This window comes from Lepidothrix coronata, unplaced genomic scaffold (genome assembly GCF_001604755.1).
Source record: "Lepidothrix coronata isolate B3197 unplaced genomic scaffold, Lepidothrix_coronata-1.0 Scaffold25, whole genome shotgun sequence".
In the NCBI taxonomy this organism is placed as follows: Eukaryota; Metazoa; Chordata; class Aves; order Passeriformes; family Pipridae; genus Lepidothrix; species Lepidothrix coronata.
The window spans coordinates 85,492-107,258 of NW_016690205.1; the positions used below are offsets into that span (position 1 = coordinate 85,492).

At 40.0% G+C, this 21,767-nt stretch overlaps 1 protein-coding gene across 2 annotated transcripts in view; it reads right to left on the reverse strand.

The window, feature by feature from the left end:
- Positions 1 to 21,767, reverse strand: part of HSPA12A (heat shock protein family A (Hsp70) member 12A) — a 55,313-nt gene that overhangs the window by 7,163 nt on the left and 26,383 nt on the right. For both annotated transcript variants that reach the window (XM_017809300.1, XM_017809301.1), the window contains 4 exons: positions 5,770 to 5,941; positions 2,797 to 2,883; positions 2,123 to 2,227; positions 1,264 to 1,522 (listed from right to left, as the gene is read on the reverse strand). In XM_017809300.1, the coding sequence (XP_017664789.1) occupies positions 1,264 to 1,522; positions 2,123 to 2,227; positions 2,797 to 2,883; positions 5,770 to 5,941 (623 nt within the window). The remainder of the gene's footprint in view (positions 1 to 1,263; positions 1,523 to 2,122; positions 2,228 to 2,796; positions 2,884 to 5,769; positions 5,942 to 21,767) is intronic.

Genomic DNA, 21,767 nt, shown 5'->3' on the forward strand with positions numbered 1-21,767 from the left:
TAAGCCACCAACGTGCCTGTAGCAAATGTGGATAGAGCCTTCCCAAATCTTCGTTCGCGAAGCCTCGCCATGATGAGACACATCTGTACAGCTCAGTAATCTCCCTTTCACTAATGCACACTATATGTCAGCCTTTATACTCCTTCTATCCTGTTATCCAATTAATTTCATTTCATTTGAAGGAAATTTTTAGCATTGCCTCTAAGATTCACCATTAAGACTATTAATAAAAAGGAGATGGTCTTGCGAGGGGGAAATTTTAATGATTTCAGAACCTCAGGCTCATTTAGAAAGTGACTCTTAGCTGGATTTCAAGTCATTTAGGTTTTCAGTACATTTACCAATAACTTTTGAAAGAGATGCAGGAGTTCCTGCCTGCATACTACATTCACAGAATCAGAGAATATGCTGAGTTGGAAGCAACCTACAAATACTAAGGTACAGGTACTAAATATCACATCTTTCCCTCTCAGGTCCCAAGCATTCTGCCGTAGATTCACAGGCTCTCTTGTTCATTCTCTTTTATGCCATTATCCCCAGGTCTCCTGTAGTACATAATTTCAAAAGATGCAAAATGCCCATTTCTACCTTCTTCTCACTTCCTTTTCTATAGCAGCCCATGATCTTGTCATTTAGGGTGACTTCTTGATAGTGAAAATCATGAATTAAAATCTCTGGAGGGGATTATGTCTCCCTACTTATCGAGCAAATTATCTAATTGGTAAAATACCAAAAGAGGCAAAAACCTGCCATCACTTCAAAAGAAGAATGCTTTCCCCTTGCAGAGCTTTATGCAGTAGTACATGCTTTCAGCAGTGATCTGATCCTGCTAGTAACTGTCCTCAAGCCATGAACATATTTACACATTTCACAATCTTGGATTTGTTCCAGGCTGATAAAAATTAAGGTTCTACGTAACTAACTTTTAGGCAACAAATTCTGTCTTTGATCTGATGCTCCTAATTAACATGAAAGGGACTCACAATACACAGTCAAAGTCAAGAAAGTGATGCAGTGGTGGCCTAATAAAAGTCATACAAAGCAATACCTGACAACTGCAAGTCTTGTACAGAAAAGCTTTTGCAAGAGATTGATCAGAACTTTTCATTCTGGAAACTGCAATGGAGGCAATCCCATTTTGTCATCCTTATTACATTTTTACACTATTACCTTTCAGTCTACATGTAATTAGGATATTTGAATTATTTGTCTTTGCTACCAGTAGTTAATTCTGCATCCATTTAGTTTCAATTGCCTACTTACTTGCTTTTCCTCAAGGCATGTTCTACACTGTGGCCTCGAAACTTCTTGTAATAGTCAATGAAGGAGAAGGGCAGAGTGATGTTTAGTGGGTTGGTCCTGTCTGGAGCTGCTGCCCGTTTACGGGACTCAAATGCTATCATCAGATCCACCCAGGCTGCAGGACGCTTGATTTTAAATTGCTCAATAAAATCTTCTCCAAATATTTTACACAGGAGCTTTTCAAATTCATAGTCCACTCCTAGAGAACCATAAGGCCCACCTATACCACAAACAAAGCACAGCTTTAATATTCTGAACTGCTTATTACATTTCTAGTTGACCACATACACATCAGAGCAACACTAGAGCAAGACTGTCAAGGGAGAAGGTCTACAGAAAGAGGTGTCTTTCCTAAATGTAACAGCTGGTCTAATACACAACATGCTCTTACCTTTGCCTCACTTCTCTATCATCATAGCCAAAGTAAAACTAGCACTATAAATCAGAAACATTTTTATTAGAAGCAAACTGCCTTCTTATCCACACATGAGGAGTTGTAGGTTGGACTTGTATTTAAGAGTAGACACTCCTAAATGTGTACATTCTCCCATTTGCTTTTACTAGGTTGTTTCCTGAGGTAATCTTACAGACACCAGTGTGAGATTTGCCATTCAAAAGCATCAGATGCATTAAGTGATTCATCCATGTCTGATGACCAGCAGCTGGGTTATAATAATTTTGAATGCTGGTCTTATTTAAGGAAGAACTGTTAGGAAAATGTAATAAAGGCACACATTTCCTTCACTGACAAATCAAAATATTACATAAATATATAATATACAATACAATGACATAAAGCAAGCAATGGAAGTGACAGTACCTGTTGCTTTGTACAGCTCCTTAAGGTGTCCTTCAGGGAGCCTGATCTGATGGACAGTCATATCCACTGTGCCTCCTCCACTGTCAACGACGATGTAACGGTCCCCTAGTTTGCCGAAGGGAGAGGGCAATGGTACTGACATTAGTCTTACCACCCAGCACACTGCAATGACAGCTTCTCAGGGGCACTAGCACCATGAGAGACAATGACCTACAGAAAGCCAGAATGTCTGTGTTGAAGACTTGATCATTACTAGTAAATATAATGCAACGATTGATAACAAATATAAAAGTCAGATGTCAAAGGCTATTGATTTAGCGCAGCTGTAAAGCAGATCAGTGGCACCGCTCGTGCTGCTGTGTACATTCTAGTGGGCTTCCAAATTAATACTAGGGCATATTTAAAAGGCCTATTCTGAGGAAAATATTCTGCATGCATTTTAAAACCTGGATGGCTTTCTACCATCTCCTTAATAAACCGTATTTTGCTAGAGCATATGGAATTGCAGTTCAGTGTTACTAACTAAGAGCAGCATATTGAACCTGTGGTTTTTTCTTTTCCTATTTATAATCACGGTGAGAACAATGCAGTGCTCAGCACATCTGTGGGAAACACAATATTTGCCTGCAATATAAAACCAGTGACAGCAAAGCTTATTCAAGAAAGGACACTACCTTCTTCCAGTTCAGACCAGATCTCTCCTATGACATTTTCCACCATAAAGGTACGACTCTGTCGTTTATGACGCACGTGTTCCTTAGCTAGGGATTGACAGAGAATAAATTACTGAGGATAAGAAAGCATGAAGAAGTGGGTATTGTAAGTTGCAGGGTTATGCAAGCAGGCTGACAGGCCTGTATGTATCACTTCTTAACAAAAACAGATGAACAAAAATTACTGCATTGGAATCAGGAACATTAGAATATCACTCCTACGAAGAAGAAAAAATGCTTTTCAGCCACACTAATCTTCCTTGATATTAATATATATATTATATGTTTTAATATATACTAATTAACTAATATAAATAATATAAACAAATAATACATACTAATAACCTAATAAGAAAGCTATAAAGGTCTGACTTGGGGCTTTTTAATATATTCTGGATTGCAAAGCATGGGCTGGCAGTGGGGTAGGGGGGACTGGCTCGTCATAGCCTCTGTCAGCAGTAGCCCCAGCCCACTGCCTTTCAGGATGTCAGTCTGTCTCAAAACTAGCAGCCAAAGCACTGCTGTTCAAATTAGTAACTTCTTAAGGACACAGTGATCAGGAGGTCTAACCCTCGTAATATTTAAAATATACATTAATTAAAAATTAAGTGTATCTAGCCATACTGTTATAACAATCAGTTAACTTACAAGACTTAACTGCTACTTAGACATTTAAAAGATGCAGAACAGTCTGTTAAGTGAAAGCAGAATAGTGAGAATCTTTGCCTTATGCTTCTAAATCAACCTCTACAACTGAATGATCAAAAAACCCCACATTACCTGTGTATCCTTCACTCACCTTCAAAGGCATTTTATAAAACACTACAGAGCAGAGGCATCTGGTCATATGTGAAAATTCCTTCTGAAAATATCAGCATGCAAATCACAGAATGCATTTTGCTTCCTGTTTCTCTAGTGCCTATCACCAGAACACAGACCAGCAGTTCCACCTGCTCTGTACCCTCCCCATAAAGCCCCCCCGATGCAGACAAGCCACACCAGCCTCACTGCACTGACTGGGCAGCACAGTGGGAGCTCACACGACGAGCACTCCAGGACAGAACAAGCACTAGGTCCAAGGAAAGGCCTGACACAGAGCCCCCAAAATTCAATGGCAGTCCTTTCATTCAGTCCTGTGGGTTAGAAGTGAACACAAGAGCCAGTCTTTAACTAAAACTGAACTAAGCTTATCCTGGCTACTGTGAACAGTAAAATTTTTGTTTTGACTTCACGGCAATAATATGGTCCTTGCAGTGCTTCTCTCTGTTTATACTTAAGGGTTTTTTCTCCTTAATCTGTTCTCAGCTTGTCTTGGGTGCCTGCCATGCCTTTATGAAATTTTAATTCTAACCCCAAATTAATTCACTCCAAACTTTGTTTTCATTAATTTTGACATGAAACCTTTCTCATCTCCAATAGCTTTTACCATACAAAGTCAAGAAGGAGAGTGGTAATCCCATCCAAGGGTTAGCAGAAACCCATGATCTGACAGATTATGCCCAGCTTCAAAACCTTATCCAGAGAAATTATTTTCTTTTATTATTTTCCCAGAGGCAAATCCCTGTGTTGTCACTACATGAACAGTGAGTTCATGTAGAATTACATGGAACTGGAATGGTTCAGGACATGAATGAGAGGGACAGAAGCTGAGGGGCCCCTGAAGGGACTGTATCCTGGAACAGATTGTGTCCTGTACTCTGCGTGGGCCTCCAAACACTGAACACATCTGACAAGAGCTGGCAAGGAGAGGCATAGATTTGAGAGAATGATGTAGTGACTCTGCTAACTGAAAAAAAATGCTCTGGTAAGTGCAGGAATAGCTTTACTAGCCTGATCTTCCATTTGCCTCTACTATTTTGACATAGCAAATGTGATAAAATACAGATTCTTCTGAAAAATTCATTCTGGAATAGACTGTCCCACTACCACTAATATCAGGGCAATTGTCACAGTGCGCAGCCATGGCAAATATGTGCATTATGAAGCAATCAGCTCTTAGTGCTGTTGATTTTTTTTTTCTCTCCTACTTCCCTCCAATTTCAGCAGGATACCAAGCTCAAAAAACTCTGGTGATGAAGGACCTTTTGGCAAGTGACTTGCACTGTGGTCTAAGCCCTGTCCCTCACTGTAAGTCAGTCCTCAAACACTGACACTAGCAACAGATCCCAAGTCAATAAATCAGAAGTGCCCTATCTAGTTGGTCTTCTATGAGCAGATAAATTCACTGCTATATTCCAATACCACGTGTTCCACTGAGTGTTGAAAGTAATTAATGGTATTTCATAAAGATGACATCAAAAAGCATCTGCCAAAACTCTGAAACACCTCAGACTAATAGTTTCATTGGAGATCCAGTTATTTAACGCTGCTTCAATAATGCAGCTAATCAAACACGTAATTGTTTCCAACACATTAAATTAAAAAATGATCCAACATGAAGTACTGACTTAAATTAAGGCAGAAAAATACTGCTGTGAAAATACTAAAAGACTCCCACAAGATCCAAAAAAAGGCAAGGCAAGGAAGCTACCTGCATGCTAAAATTAAAGAAAGAAATTCTTTCCTGTGAGGGTGGTGAGGCCTTGGCACAGGTTGCCCAGAGAAGCTGTGGCTGCCTCATCCCTGTAAGTGTTCAAGGCCAGGTTGGATGGGGCTCTGAGCAACCTGGGATAGGGGAAGGTGTCCCTGCCCATGGCAGGGGGATGGCACTGGACAATCTTTAAGGTCCTTTCCAACCGAAACCATTCTGTGACATCTGCTGGATCAATGTCTAAACTAGTCTATCTACAACAAACAGCAACAGAGTTTATAAAAGCAAACCGACAGCCTGAAACATTTCAAGAGAACAAGGACAACGAGAACCAGTAAGAAAACAGCCCTCATGCCCAAAGCAAACTTATGCGTAAGGATCCAGGAGTGAATGAAGAGAGGTACCCTGTGTAAATCCAGTCCCAATAGTGTCACTCGGGCTGTAGCCGTTGACAGGTGCCCTACTACTCAGCTCTATCATCTGGTGCAGGCGGAGCTTTCGGCAGTAGATAGAGGCAGCCTCGGGTTCCAGGGCAATGATCAACTGCTCGGGATTTTCAGGAGATGCCATTCCTGCCTGAGAGAGAGAATCCATCAGAGAAGTGGGGTGGGAAGTCCCGCAGCCTTAGCAGACCCTTTCAGCTCTTGAACAAGGCTCTCCCCAGCTCACGGTCTCAGTTTAGGTCACCCCTTTGAGTTCAACCCACAAAGGAGCTGCTGCCAGCAGTAAAGGTCTGGGAATCGTCCTGCCCACAGTGTATAGCACAACTTCACAGGGAAGAATGCATGCACTTACCATGCTAAGTGTCTAACCAAGCAGTCGTGTACATGACAGGTGGAGAAACGAAGGAAATAATTTTGAAACCTGTAATGAATGGCCTAAACCCTGAACTCCTAATTAACCTGTGAATTTGCCTGCTAAGAGGGGCCCCAGCCTCCTTTAAGACATGAAAGAGTACCTTTGGCCTCTCCTCCTCACAACAGTATTTTAAGTATGCCTTTCTTTATGTCCTAGATATACACAGTCCTTGCTGAAATGAAGTTCCTGCACTGTTGAACTGTACAGCAATATACAATACACTTTGCCAGTAATGCATCTTCTGACTTACAACCAACATTTTCTAGTTCAAAATCCATTGCTTTTAAGCACATTCACTTTTATAATATCTTCAAAATGCTCAGTTTATTCAAGGACACAAAATACAACAGGGCAGGTTCCCTAAAATGTAATGAGAACAAAGCTAAAAATAATCCCACATTATAAAATCAACATTTGCCATTCTTTCTATTTTCTTTTTGGATTTTCAGCCTTCAGATACATAGATTTTCAAGAAGCCACAAGTTCTTATGTAACCACATAGTGCACTCTCAGAGCTGGGCTTAGAGAAAAATGTTCAAACAACAGTTGACAAAATTGTGTTTTTGTTTCTTTTCTCCTGTACTTCTGCCTACAGTATGATTTTATGTTAAAACAGAAAATATCTTTCAGCTCTTTCTGCCCAAATTTTGGTTTACCTGCTATTATTTTTCAGTTAAGTGCCTGAGTACTAAAGTATGCTAGCAAATACAGAACAAAATGAATATGTTTCTGCTTCCACAGTCAGTCTTCCAGCCTTCCAATTCATACACACACAGTGTGGTGTCTCCAGAGCATCCTCAAAAGAAGGCAGACTCACATGGAAGGACTGCAGACCTGGCCTGGAATTTGGCTTTTTTCATACAGCTACATTGTGGGGCTGTGGGAATCACTGGTTAATTTACACCTGCACCTAGAAACTCGAAGTAAAGCTGGTTTAAAAGTAATATCAGGGTAAGACTTGGAGACACAAAATTGTCCTTCACATTTACTGACTCATTTTACCCTCTCCATCTTATGAAATATGATAAATAGATTCTTACAGAAAGTATCTGCCTCACTATTGGTAACAAAAAAGGCAAAACAACCACAAATAAATTTCAAAATAAAAAAGTGAGGGTTAAACTAAACAAGGTTGCTCATTGTTTTAAAAGCACACCTCACGACTGAGACTATGGTCACTTTACATCTTTTATTGCTGTTAGGAAAAACCTTCTGCTTTAGTTACATCCACTGGACTCAGCAGCGTGATCTGAAATTAGCACAAATGTCTGGGAAGGAAAATACTGTGCAAATACTGCGCAAATACTGCAGAATATCAAACCTTGCCAGCTATGTGGCAACACATATTGAAAAAATATTATATGTTAGCAACCAAACAATCAAACTTTGGAAAACACAGGTCCACAGCAGCCAGAGTAACTCTAAAATGTAGAAAAAGACTATCAAGCACAGGTCCAAGCATAACCCTCCTGCCATCACAGCACTTGCAGGTAAGCATGTTGGCAGACACAGGCTTAGACAAAGCTCTGGAACTGTACTGGGGATGAAGTTCTTGCACTGTGCCTTAGTATAAACCCAGTCTTTCCTCCAACCTGTCTGGATGTAGTAGGCACACGCAGGGCTGGTTTCAAGCCAGCTTACTTCAACATCACTTACCCTCATCTGAGCTTTCCTACCCAGGAAGCTTTGATTTGTTGCACTGGAAAGAGCAATATTCGAGATATGGATCAATACTTGGTCTTTGACAGACATTTATCTAATCTGCCAAAGAATTCCAAAAATGTATGGTCTCTGCACACAGATTCTCTCAGCCCTTTACTGTCTTTGCCTTTGGAGAGTTTTGCTAAAAGTCTAATCTGAATCTTGCTGAAATTCCAAGGCCAGCACTTGTTGCTCCATCCAATAAGGGCTTGAAGAACAAAACAGCTCCTTACTACCCTGCTGCACTTTTCACTTACATTAAATCCATTATCATGTTTTGTGAGAGCTCTGAATCTGAGCAGCAAGTGGGTTTTTCCAATCTCTAGCAATGTGGATGAACTCAGGAGTGGTCAGCCTGCTCCATGTACTGGGCATGTGTCAGCAGCACAGACAAATCAATTCTTAGTCTCAGTCTAACCTACGCACTGAAGACAAAATTGTGTTTTAGGGAAAAAATAGTTTGTTGCTCAGGATATCAAAATCCAAAGGCTACAACATAGATCATTTGCAAGAGGTGCCAAGAACTGAGTTACACACACAGGGAATGCACTGGTATTTCCTAACTCGAAGCGGGGGCAGCAAGGGTGAGGGGGATGATTGTATTAACTGTGAAATCATCTGTTCTAGGGGGAATTTTGGTACAAACTTCCAGGGCTGCTTCTGCTAAAAGAAAACAGTAAACCATTAACAATAACATTTGCTTCCTCCCTCCTCCAGCAGGTCTGCACCATGACCTTTTCACACTGCAGCCTGCACATCAGGAGAGGAAGGCGGTGACCTGCGGCGGATGGACTGAGCTCTGTGTTCTCAGACCCTCCAAGTATAGCAGATGCTATTCTTGCTACTTTTTCTCTCTAGCCATCATTTAACATACCCAAAATATCTCCTGAGGAAAACATCCAACAGAAATGGCAGTTTTTAACAGTTCAAAGCACAGCTGATCCTAAGAGAATCGCATGAAGAATATGTAGAGGTTTTTTGCTTAAAAGCTTTTCTTACAGAGTTTGAAGGGCCAGTTAAAATGAAGAATGTGTTATTTCACATCACAGAAACCATATAAAGAATCTTCTACAGTGAAAGGTACAAGGCAACCAACACATATTTTTAGATGTACACATACATATATATGTACATATATACACATACCCGCATACATATTTATATATAAGTATATACATATATGTACATGTATATATAACAATCAATATTTCATACCTTATGTATGTAGCAGTTCTACTTGGGCCATGAGAGAGAGCACATTAGTCTTAATATATATATATATATATACCCATACACAGCACAGAGAGAACGCAGGAAGGGGAGATGATAAAGAAACATGAACACACACAGAATGCGAAGGAGGAATGGAGCAATGAGGTTGTTTTAATACAAGCCCTAAGATGAAGACTTAGGAGGCAGTACATCTGTCCCATCATTACAGCCAAGGAGCAAGGGACAGATGGGAGAAAAATATTGAGCATGCAGAGAAAAAGGAGGGAAAACAGCAGGCGGCAACACAAAGAAACAGTGATGCATTTGTTAAAAATATTAATTGTAGACATTTGTGAATCTGCTGTATTTTACACTTGCTGCTTTCTATTTGCCTCACTCCACGTTCTTGCCCACTGCTGCCCAAGTACTACTGTAATTAAGAACAGAGATTCATAAATTAACAGGCCTGAACAGGACAGATCTAAACAATGTCTAGATATTCAACATACTATAGATCATTCTGGCAGTGGGACAGATGCATCAATTTGCTTTTTGCCTAGGGCAGATTATAGCAGACTTTATAATAGCGCAGTGTCTTGACTTTAGCCTGCTAAGGAGATCTTCTTTCTCCCATAATACTCACTACCAGTATAAACCCAGTGATCACTTATGAGACATGAGGGAAGCAGCCATTTCTCCAAAACCACAGAAGTGGAAAATTCATCATGGAATTACAAAAAATTCTTTGAGCACCAAAAAAGTTCTTAAAAACGAATTTATTTGCAGAATATGGCTGCATTTATTCACCTGGAAGAAGCAAAGAACACTATAAAAAGAACTACGCTAAAATTCAACTTTGTTCCTATGCCTAAGGACTAAGATTCCATTTTTTGACAAGAGAACTCCCAGATTTCACTCACTCCAGTAACACAGGTCTGTGAGCTGGTGCCAGTGCATTGCTGTCCATGTGTCAAGATTCATGATCGACAGCAAGCCTCAAAGTGCTTCAAAGTCTCATGTACTGGAGCATTAATAACTTTACTATTCAGATGCAGGTGAATTCTCAACCTGGCTCACTAGCTTTGTTTTTATAGCCACAAATGTGTCACCAGGAGAGCCATAGCTGACCACAAAACATTCCTGATTCTGTGAACAGCATTAGCTGCCAACTGTTAGCCTAATTCATCATTAGCGAATACTCAGGTCTGAACTGAAGCTCAGTATTAGCAGTCTGAGCACTTCCAGAGAACTAAACAATTTTCACTCATTCCACATGCATAGTCATCATTACTACAGATTTAAAAGATGCTCCTTTTAAAACCCAGTCTCACATGCCACAACACACAGCAAAGAAAAGCAATGTTCTTTTATATTGTTTTAATACTGCCCCGTATATGACCTTAAAGACAGCATTATAGTAGAATATTCTACATAGTCTGAACCTTTTCAAAAGACAAAGAAAGCCATCAGGTAGGCCTAGATGAAAAGGTCCCATCTCTGAAAGCTGCTGTAATCAGCATTTAGCTGTAGTCCTCCACAGCCAGGCAGGAACGCTGTTGTTCTATCAGGCTTTATTTATTACACCACAGTGACCTCAAAAGAAATAGTATGTTAGGAAATACACCATCATTGACAAGGTACACATTTCCTATTACTACTCTTTCAAACTACAGAAAGCAACAGTTAAGAGTTTTTTTCAGAGAGATACATCAGATATCTTTTTAAAGGAAAAAAAAAAAAGCCTGACCACTGATTTGTAACACAAGGAACATGCCTTACATGGAGTGCACCTGTTTCTTTGAGTTATAAAGCTGACTGAAAGAACTGACTGGGTGAATTCTGATTTCCTGCTTTGATGTATTTTGTAGTCATCTAAGACCTAATTCAGTACTGCCTCAGGGCTGTAAGCACTGCATTCACAATTAAAAGGACATTTCTAGATACAGAAATGAAGCATAAATAGAATAAACAGATAAACATGTACAAAAGAATCACTCTCATTACACAGTTGCAAAAACAAGGCGCACAGACTAAAGCATCTTTTCTAACTTTGCGTAGGAACCCACAAAAAGGTAGGAAATTCCCCCATAACTCCAGAACTCCAGTTCAGTGTCCCAGCCAAATGCTAGCCGTGGCCAAACAGCAAGCTTCCATTTCTACCTGTGACACGTAGCACATGCAGAAGCTGCAGGGACAGCTACATCACAGCTCCACCACAGCCTTGGGTCCCCACTCTTCTTTCACAATTTTTCACCTTCACCAGCTGCATTACTTTAGTCACTTCTGAAGCAACGCTGCAGGCCAGGTGAGTGCAATGATCCATTCTTCTGGTTGGTAGAAAGAACCTTTCAAATGTGTTTTACTACTAAAGCCTCATTTGTAGGCACCAGAGACAAAGTTTAAATGTATGATCCCATGAAACAGCTCCATAAAGATACCATGGTTCACTAGGAAACGAAGCTCGGCAGGACAGTATCATTCAGCAAAAACGACAGAAGCTGAGAATTAACATCAACATTTTGCTATTTTCCAAGATATTTACTGTAATTAGTAACAATAAGAAAGGCATGATTGCAAGTTAAGCACCGTGCAGGCGGCATGAAGAAAGTATTGTGCCACTGAATGAAGGCGAGACAAAAGAATGGTTGGAAATGAAGTGCCTCGTGCAATCGAGGGCCTTTAAACTAATCAGTTCATTGTGTGAAGGGATTCATGGGAACACCATCCACTTAGTGCCTTGCTAAGTGAGCTCCTCTAATCCTCCTCCTTTTTCACTAGCGAGCACTTTCTCCAGTTCCGTGCCATCCCATGTCGCAAATAAACGACTGAGATCTAATTACGGAGGCAGAGCAGGCCAGGGAAGAAGATGAGCAACACGGGAAAAGACAGCACTATCCCAAAGAGGCGCACGAGGGGGAGCTCAGCTGGCCGGGAGTGGGGCAAGTGGATATCACAGAGCTGCAGGAAAAGCACAGTGCATGCAGTTTGGCTAGATCTTCAGCCTTGAGAAGCCTTCACAAAGAATGTCTGAAAATCACTACAACATCACATACACCAACGCTTTGCCTTTAGACTTCAGAGTAATGAAGAGCGCTGCAGTACAGTAAATATCGTGAATAAACAGAATACAGTGAGGTCAGACAGCCCAGTTATCTCTGTCCCCTTATCTGTTCAAAGACAGATGCTTAAAATTGCTGAACAGCCACAAAATAAACAGGATTTTCAAAGATTCCTCTTAGTGACCACAGCAAAGAGGCTGGGTTTGCCCAAAGGCAGGAAGAAGAGCTGCTGGGTGCTCCTCTGCTCTCAAAAATTTATCCTCTGGATTTAAGAGCCTAGATGAAAACTGAATACTAACTTTTTTTTTTTTAATCCAGTCAACACAATGTTTGGGTGGTGGTTGATACTACAAAGATCTGAGATTTACAATGTCATAGAGGCAGGGTTTGCTTTACAGAACCAAGAGCATTTGGCTTTCTCTTACACAACATTTTCTACACATACATGCATACACATTATAGATATACATAGATGCACACGTTTTCACACTATTATTGCTGGTTGAGCTAAAATTAGGCTTGTGGCACAGATCTATCTGATCAGGTGCCACTCATACTTTGCATTTCACAAGTGAGAAAATAGTGGATAATTATCACAGCTGCAGAATTCCTTCAGTGTCAGTTTCCCCTTCTGTACAGTAAAGCGACAAGACAAAGATACTCATCTCTCTGTGAGAAAACTGCTGGAGAAAGCATAAATGAGTTCTCAGGCTATGGTTAAATAGAAGTAACTTCATTTTGCAGATAAGCTATGGAAGATGAAAAGTGGAAAAGCCACCGTTTTAAGGGAGGGGACACAAAACTGGAAATTAATAGATCCCTGTAATAGTTCTTTTATTTGCTTTGCACAAGCATGAGGGATTAAGTAACATGAAAGACATAGAAGGATGAACCCCAGTGTAAAAATCGGCCTTTAAACTTAGGATCTTGGGATTATCCTGAGACCTCTCTTCTGATACTGCAGATATCTTCCCTTCTGCTATGAGGACATAGATACTGCTACTATATATTTATACACTATTTCCCTGCTTTTAAAATACCAGAGCGTAGGATTTGCAGTGCTTTCTGAATTCCCAGGGCTTGCCCATACCAGAAGCTTGTACAAAGTAACTAACCCACAGAAAATTCACAACCTTCCCACAGTCTTCACCTAGCCTGAACTTATTGCTGCTCCAACTTCAAACAGAACTCACAAGCTGTGAACTCCTGTGAAGGGAGTTTTTAGATGAAACCTTCTAACCTGCAGGTAATCAGGATAGACAATAATGAGGTGCTTCATATTTGCACCTGTACCACTGGTGTGGTGAACATCACCAGACAACATATGAATTAATTCCAGTTAATAGTAACACTACTCCCCATTTCAGAGTTGCACATGAACCTGTATGTTGAAGGAGCAAGAGATTTAGATTAGATTTTATTTATAATTAAAATTAGTTTTATGGTGGAAGAAACTCTTGGTGGCCAAGGAGCAGCCTAATAGCTGCCTGCAGCTATCTGAAGGGCAGTTACAAAGGCAGCAGAACACAACTTACTCTCAGTCTTGCCAAGAGATATAATGAGGGGCAACAGCCACATATTGCAGCTCTTAGGCTTCAAATTGGATATTATAAAACCTCCTTTTTACTAGAAAGGTGATGCAGCACCAGAACAGCTGCTCAGATAGGCATCTCTGTCCTAGGAGATTTTTACAACTTGGTTAAAGAGAGCCACTGCTGAGCTGGTGTTGGCAATAACCCTGCTTCAAATGGAAGGACAGACTAGATAATCTCCAACAAACACTTCCACTTAGTGCTTCCAGGATTCTAAAATGCTGCAGGTATTCTACACTGAGAAAGACCAGAAATCCTTCCCAAAGGCCAAAGACCTACACACTTTTTAATCCCTTGTCTTTGTGACTTTCACGTCAAATCCTTGAGTGTATCAGTGAGAGGGAGCCCATTGTGTCTGACAGTATGACAGCACTACCAGCCTCTGCTACAAGCCTGCAGCTATTCAGGTCCTCACAGGTTTCTGTATGGACTGCAATTAGAACTTTTGTTTAAGTGTCTTGGGATCAAAAGGAAACAATTGTCACAGCACACTTCTTTTTTAATCTGAAAATATATAGAGCAGTCTATATATATATAACAGCTCTAAGCAGTCCTTTAACCTTAAATATCAGCCAGCAGTCATTTAAAAAGTGACTGCAACATATTGAAAGAAATTAATGTATCAAGAATGCACAAGCTGACTTTACAATATTAACATAACCTGCACTCCAAAAAAATCTGCCTCGGTCCAGTGTCTTGTCGGTGAGGGAAATTCAGTTCCTAATAAATTCATTTTCCTGTATTTCATTGTAGAGTTAAAATACGGTCTTTATGCTTAAAAGTATGAGAATGCTGTCTGAAATAGCAGATATGGACTTCAAGCCCAATTTTTTGCATTCAGCTCTGCTACAAGCTTCCTATATAACATTTTACAAGTCACTTGGACTAAATTTTGTGAAACCACTCCCTAAAGCAAATGCATCAACTTCTGAGTATCCAACTCAACACCAAGGTTTTCAGTGGAGCTATTTGTGAAGTTTGTTGGGATGGGGGGTACTTGCACTCTGAATAATCATGCTGGCTGCCAGTCCTGCAGCTGATCCCACTACTTAGCCAGGTGCTTTGAACCAAAGCAGAACCCATTTGATATTTCACTTCTGTTTACCAACCTATCAGTAAAGCTATTCCTATGACAAGAAATAATGTACAGCCTGTAACATTTCTCCCTCTTAATGGCTGTCTAGAAACTATGGCATTATCTCATTCTGAAAAGCAAGAAAATAAATGGGGCACCTGGAGCTGTAATGAAGCGTGACTTTTATTTTCAGCACACTCAAAATAATGAATTTGTGGAGTTGCATTGGCTACAGCCAGAACTGCTGCATTTATGTGGTCACTGATTAGATGAACCAGTTTGTTATAGATGGCTAGGCTGTCTTATTGAGATAAATGCCTTTGGTAAGAACAGTCTGATTGCCTCAATTTATTTTTCCTGGTGTTGCTACTACCCAGCTAAGAGTACAGACTGCTTTACCTGAGCATTTCTATACTTTACATTTTATAGATTATTTTTATAATCTATTCTTTTATTTTAACCTGAACTTGGAATTATTCAGGACTGTATACTTGTCAGGTCTTCTGGATTTTGTATTACAGTTTCCCTTTTTTAACCTATAAAACCTTTTTTTTTTCTTTAGGAAGGAAAGTGGAGCATAAGGAAGGATATACCTGAATTAAGACTATTGGCTACCTATCATCAAGCAGCACTTTTGTTTAAAATTCATGGAGAAGGTTCTGCAGTTTACCTGTGCTTATTTCTCAAAAAGCTTCTGTGAACTGCCCATAAGAAAGACAACTTCTTGCTACACACAGGCAAGGCACTTGATTTCAGGATCATTATGAGAGAGAAAAGGATTTCTTGTATTTGTGAGATATAAAAGAATATCAGTAGCTACAAGCAGAACTTACCTAGGACACCAGATCTAGTCTATCCCAGTTTGGTCTCAGAAGTAATCCCAGAAATACAGACAGAGGTTTCTAGGGAGAAGCATCTTGGATCCTTTATTAGGTAAGAACAACCGTGAGACTATGAAATTACCAATGCTTTTCTCTGTGCAAGAAAATCTCCAAAATGCTTGTTTTGTTGTGCCTCTGCCCTTTCATTCCCCCAGAAGTTTCTCAGGTACTGGAACCACGAATAAATCCAAATTAGCATTACTAAAGCTGAGTCACAAATTGCTGAATAACATGGTAAGGTGGAGGTTATGTTTTTGACAAGTTGATGGGACCACAGTGGCATTCAGTTCATATTTCATTAAGGTGATGTTGCTGCAGCTCATTCCCAAGGGATTGTTGCCACAGATCACATTTGTTGCACAAATGAAAGCTTAGCTCCAAGTGGCATTACCAAGAATTTTTTTGCTGCATTATAGATATAATGCAAGGTGCAGGAGAACATTACTTGCAAGTTTCATGACTAGCGTGCATTAGAAAAATGAAGCCATTAAATTCTCATAAGCTTTTCAATTTTTCATGTTATAATATTCTAGAAATGCTTTTTTGTACCATGGGAATGCATCAGTTACCACAACAGCAAAGCCTGACTCTTCCTATTTAAGTCTAGTTTCACATTTCTAGTGTGTCAGGCTCTCTCCTTTTCTGTATTTTGAAATATCCTCATTGTAGGTCCTTATGGTTCAGGCTCATTATATTAAAAAGACACAAGTGGCCTGACTGAGTGGACTTGCACAGGGAAAACGATAGGCTTGCTCTTTTCTGTTAGTTGCATCTTATTCTGTACCTTGGGCTTTCTGATTTTCCTTAATATTTTTCACTACAGTTCCAATTTTGCCTTTTATTTCTTTTCTCTGTAACTTAATATTGGCATCTAAGATGTCTTTTAGACCTATTATCCTTCACCATTGTTCTTTCTATGAACTAATTAAAACCAATCAAACACGCTAGTTTTAGATCTTGTCCACATTAATTTACATTTGTTTGTGGACTTCTGTCATTCCCTAATGATTGCAGTTTACATCCTTTCAGACCATCGTTTTCTTCTTTTGGCTGGTAAACCCCATCTAGACATTCTTTCCACCAAGCAGAATGAAGAATTTAATTTTTTGTTATTTCTGTTGGCTTCAGTGACCTCTCAGGCAATGTCTAAGATCCTGTGAAATGTGTTTCAAAGCTTTAGAAGATAAGCACAGATGCACTCTGACAGAACGCTATGAAAACCTTTTAATTTACTTGGATAGCAAAAGAAAAAGAAATTCTCCAAATGCCACAACTTGTGGCACAGAGGTGGACAAACAGAAATGTAGGACTAGATTAGCAGATGGCTTTGTCCACTGCCTCTGCTTTCCCGTGAACCTGTCTGAGTAACTAAAATGTGTAAGCAGAGACTGATCAGTACACATTTTCCACTCTGTAATCTCCACCCCTCAATTAGTTATATATTCCTAATTAAACATAGCTACAAGATGCAGAATCCTCCCTAACACATCACTCAATAAGCATTTTAATCCTTATGATTAAAAGGATCTTAATATCACAAAAGTGAAAGCACAGACTCAAGAGATCCCCCAGAAGCTACAAATAATCAAGGTAGTTGATGTATGAACACACTTCTGCCTCAGCTGCCTCACTAACAAGTACTGTTTAAAAAAAATCACCAGCTTCCTAGTGCTGCTTACACCTTTATATGTGGTTTATAGCAGAAGCCTCACACTGTCCCTACACAAATAAATTTCAGTTGCATGTGTTTTCTGTACCGAAGAACAGACTTATGAAGGAGTAGGTGTAGCTCAGCTTCACAGATTACAATCTGGTTAAGTCTCTCTAGTCATCTTTTTAAAAAAACAAACATACTTCACATCACGTTTTTATCAGCAAGGAATTTTAGGTGCTGTCCCATCAATCTTTCATCAAATTTGTTTATTTTTCTCTGAAGGTTTCTACAGAGCAAGCTAGTACTGATTGATGTAATGTAATGTGAACCCCAACACAATGTGTGAAGTAATTCCCATCATGCACATTCCATGACAAAACAGATATGAAAACAATAATAGACATCCAGCATAGTAGCTGGTTAAAGAAAGCCTCGGGAATTTCAGGCTCATATACTTAAGCCTATAACTTAGACTACCTCTCTTTTTGTTTATACGAGCTTACCATGCAAATGATTTTATTTGCTATTTGTAACTGAAAGATAAATCTACTTCAGAGCTCTATAACTCCATTTCAAAATCAACAGTTCATATTAAAAAGAAAAAAACCCTCAATATTTCGAAGTAGACCAAATGAATGATGTTTGCAAGCCTACAGAATATTTTGGGCAAGTTTATGAAAATGCAACATCCTTCCCTTTCCTTCTCTCTGCCCTGAGCGCATTTGTTATGCCATGTTTTTACTTCCTTATTTTATAGCTTCTGCATTCTCATACTTCTGTCACACTCCAAACTCTTCCTTAAAACTTTACTCCTATTAGCATGTTCAAGGAATTCCAGCCTGCAGATTCTGCTCTGCACTTACTGTGCCCAAGGAATGTGCATTGAAAGATGAGCTGGAAGAATGTCTTTACTAAAAAGAAACAACGCGCCAAGAGTATTGGATCCTGTGCTCCTCTAATACACAACCTGCAGTGCCTGAATCCCATTTGGATAAGGGATTAACAGTGCTGCTCACAGTAATATATTACAACAGCAAAGTGCTGCTAATGCTGAACCAACGATTCCTGCCTGTCTCGATATAAACCGTTCCTACACAAATGTTCTTGACTACTTTTAAAGTTTCACCTCTCTACTAGTGGACACACTGGGTTGGTTTTTTGTCATCAGTAATACAAGACTAACAAAACAATGAATTTTCTTGTGTCAGTAGGACCTCAGGTAACACACAGGTGAGATCCAAGTTCACGTGTAATTCTGATGAGGCTGTAAGTGCCAGGCCGTGCTCAAGAGCAGGAAGTGGTTTGCTTCCATGCCTAGGCCATTCTTGCATTTTGGGGTCTAAATCTCAGGCCCAGTGCAGGTAGTTGCATTGAGCTCCCTCTGCAAGGACAGCAACAAGGACAGGTCCCATCCACACAAACAGGGTGGAGTCCTCCCACATGCTGTCCAACTGGACCATGCTGACAAGGACTTCCAAATAAGAAAATATATCAGCAATTTGAATTTATTAGTCACAATGTGAGTTCTTCATGAGAATGGAATTTTTTCTAATACTGGCAAATACAGCACTTCTGACAGAACTACACCAAAGCAAAGAATTTGAAACAGAACAAGATAGAAACAAGACAAGTTAATGGGACACAGAAACAAGAAAAGTTAATGCTATTTATGATACCTTATATTTTACTGGTGAGGACAATGACAATGACAATGACTAAGAATCCTAAGAATCATTATTCAGGATGTAACAAACAGTGATGCAACACACATTAATCCCAGCAGACAAGTTTTGGGAAAGGAAACAAGCCTAAGTGGGTCCTACAGAGTTGACACTGCTCTTGCCACAGAGCTCTCTCCAGTTGTGACCAGACCTTATCAAGTGTCACACAGCTTTAGAACCATCTTTGGACACACAGGAATTAAGCACGAGGGACAGGAAGAAGCAGCTGTTATTCAGGAATAAAGCAATTTTGATTCAGCAAATCAAGCTGTAAAGATGTGCAACTTTCTACATCCTACCAGACTTAGTCTCTCAGGAGGCCCCAGAGAGCAAGATAAATGAGAACAAACAAATACCTGCTTCAAAGAGGTAATAATAACTCAGGTATAAAAAGAGTTAAGGATACACAAAGCACAACAGATGAATACAGATTGGGCAGGCAGAGTAACAGCATGAAGCAATGAGGACTAGTTTTCCCATATAAATAGACTAATTACAGTCAAGTTTTTGTAGGCATGAAAAAACCCAGCATTTTAGAAAGGGTTTCAGAAGAGGAAACTGATTAAGCAATACAGATACTCATGTCCAGGACATGCAGCTTATGCATGAGATGACACAGATGGAGTCAAATGTAGGTTGATTCCCTGTCAAATATGAGGCTACAAAAGTCTTTAGTGGCAATATTCAGAAGAGATACAAACCAGGTCACATGACAGCTGCCAAAAGCCAAAGAAATGATATTGGAGTAACCAAGATGCAAAATCACTGACATCTTGGATGAAAGCTCAGCAGCATGAACAGGAAAAGCTGTCATGCAGACAGAATTAGCAGGATTTGGATAGGCTGGATGGGAAGAGAGAGGAAGAACTGTGAGCTGAAGGGAACCACCCAGATTACCCGTTCAGTGAGAAAGCAGCACAGCAGCTGGAAGGGGACACTGCAGGAGCCCTTGGGCAGATTAAGAGTTCCAGGTCAGCAATGTTTTGTCTAAGGCAAAACAGAGATGAGGGGATGTCAGAGGTGCACTGAGATTGTGCACCATCAGTTCAAAAGCTGATGGATGCTGAGAACAGCAGCAGATTTCCAACACTTCTTACTCTACTCGATTAATTCCATTAGCTTTGCCTAGACAAGTACTTAACCATTCCAGAAAGGCCAGGCTTTACATTGTGAAGCAGTGACTGAAGCTGTTAGTGGTTCTGCTCTCTTAGAGCTACCTCTGCTTCTCACAGATTACTCAGCAGATTTTCACAGCTCATTAACGTTTCCCACTAGTTAACTCTCAGCTTAGACTGGTGGTTGTACTGCAGTGTGTTTCCAGTAACAGGGTTTCTACCACTGCCTTTTCACACTTCTCTCTACATGATGTGCCGATTACTCTTACAACAGAAGTGCTCATTTTCAAGATGCTTGCATCTTCCAATAGCTAGCAACAAGAGCTGCAACTTCTGATCCATCTGTACATACTGGTTTGAGGAATGTGTTGGATCCAGCAAGAGGAATCTGAAAGACTGAATGGCATGCAGAATTCTCACTTTTCTGCATTTGTTTCTTCCTCCCCACTACTTTAAAAACAATCAACCGTGTGTCAAGTTAACATCAATTATTTCCCTAAATTCATGTTTTCCTGCAACTGATCACACACCCCGAGTTAAAAGCCTTGTCAGTCCTTGCTGTTTATCAAGCTTGCCCATAAAAGTACACAATCACAGAAACAACCACAGACACAGACACTAATTAACAACATTCCATTGCGCCACAAATGAGAAATGCCAAGAGATCTACCTTACCCTGCCCTGCTCCTTCCACAGCTCCCACTTCACGAGCACACATGCACACAGACAGCAGGCAGACAACAATATACAGAGATAATGAATGGGTCTCTAGTGTTTCAGATTTACCTACAACCGTGTCCTTCCATCAGAACTTTAAGAGTGTTTTGCTTCTGGCACTAGCATTAGCAATCCCACAATACAGACTGTTAAGAAAAATGTTGCTCAACATTAGAGATAGTTAGAAACAGAGTTAGAAAAATCTGGGTGCTTCCCAGGACCACTCAGCAAATTACTCATGAACTGGTAGATATTTTACGGACCGTGCATCACACAGCTGCTGCCAATGCGTTATGCAAGTCTCCGACCAAAAATTAAAAAAAAACAAGGAACAAAAACCCCCCCCATAAAACCAAAAACCCCAAACTGAAAATGAATATGCTGATGAAAATGCACATCTCGTGTATTAAAGACACAAACTGAAACTGAAATAAAGGACATGCACACCAAAAGTGGACATATCCGGGGGGCGGTTGGGGGGAAAGAGTTAAATGCAGATAAACCCCTTACTGGTGAAAATAACAGTTGAATTTAATTTTATATCCAGACTATCCAGTTCAGAGTCCTTTCATTCCTACTGTGGGAAAATGGGAACTGGAAAAAAAGTCCCACCAAGGAGGCTCTTTGCTTTCCCTCTTTTTTTTTTTTTTCCTTTTTTACTTTAAAAGTCTGTGATGACCTAAAGAAAGTTAACAAAACAAAACTGTGTCCAGTATTTTAAAATCAACTTTCCCTTGGGTCTCAAAACTGCATCTGTTCCATGTGCACTGAATTCAGCTCAAATATATTGTTCAGGATGACTAAAATATCAGTCTAC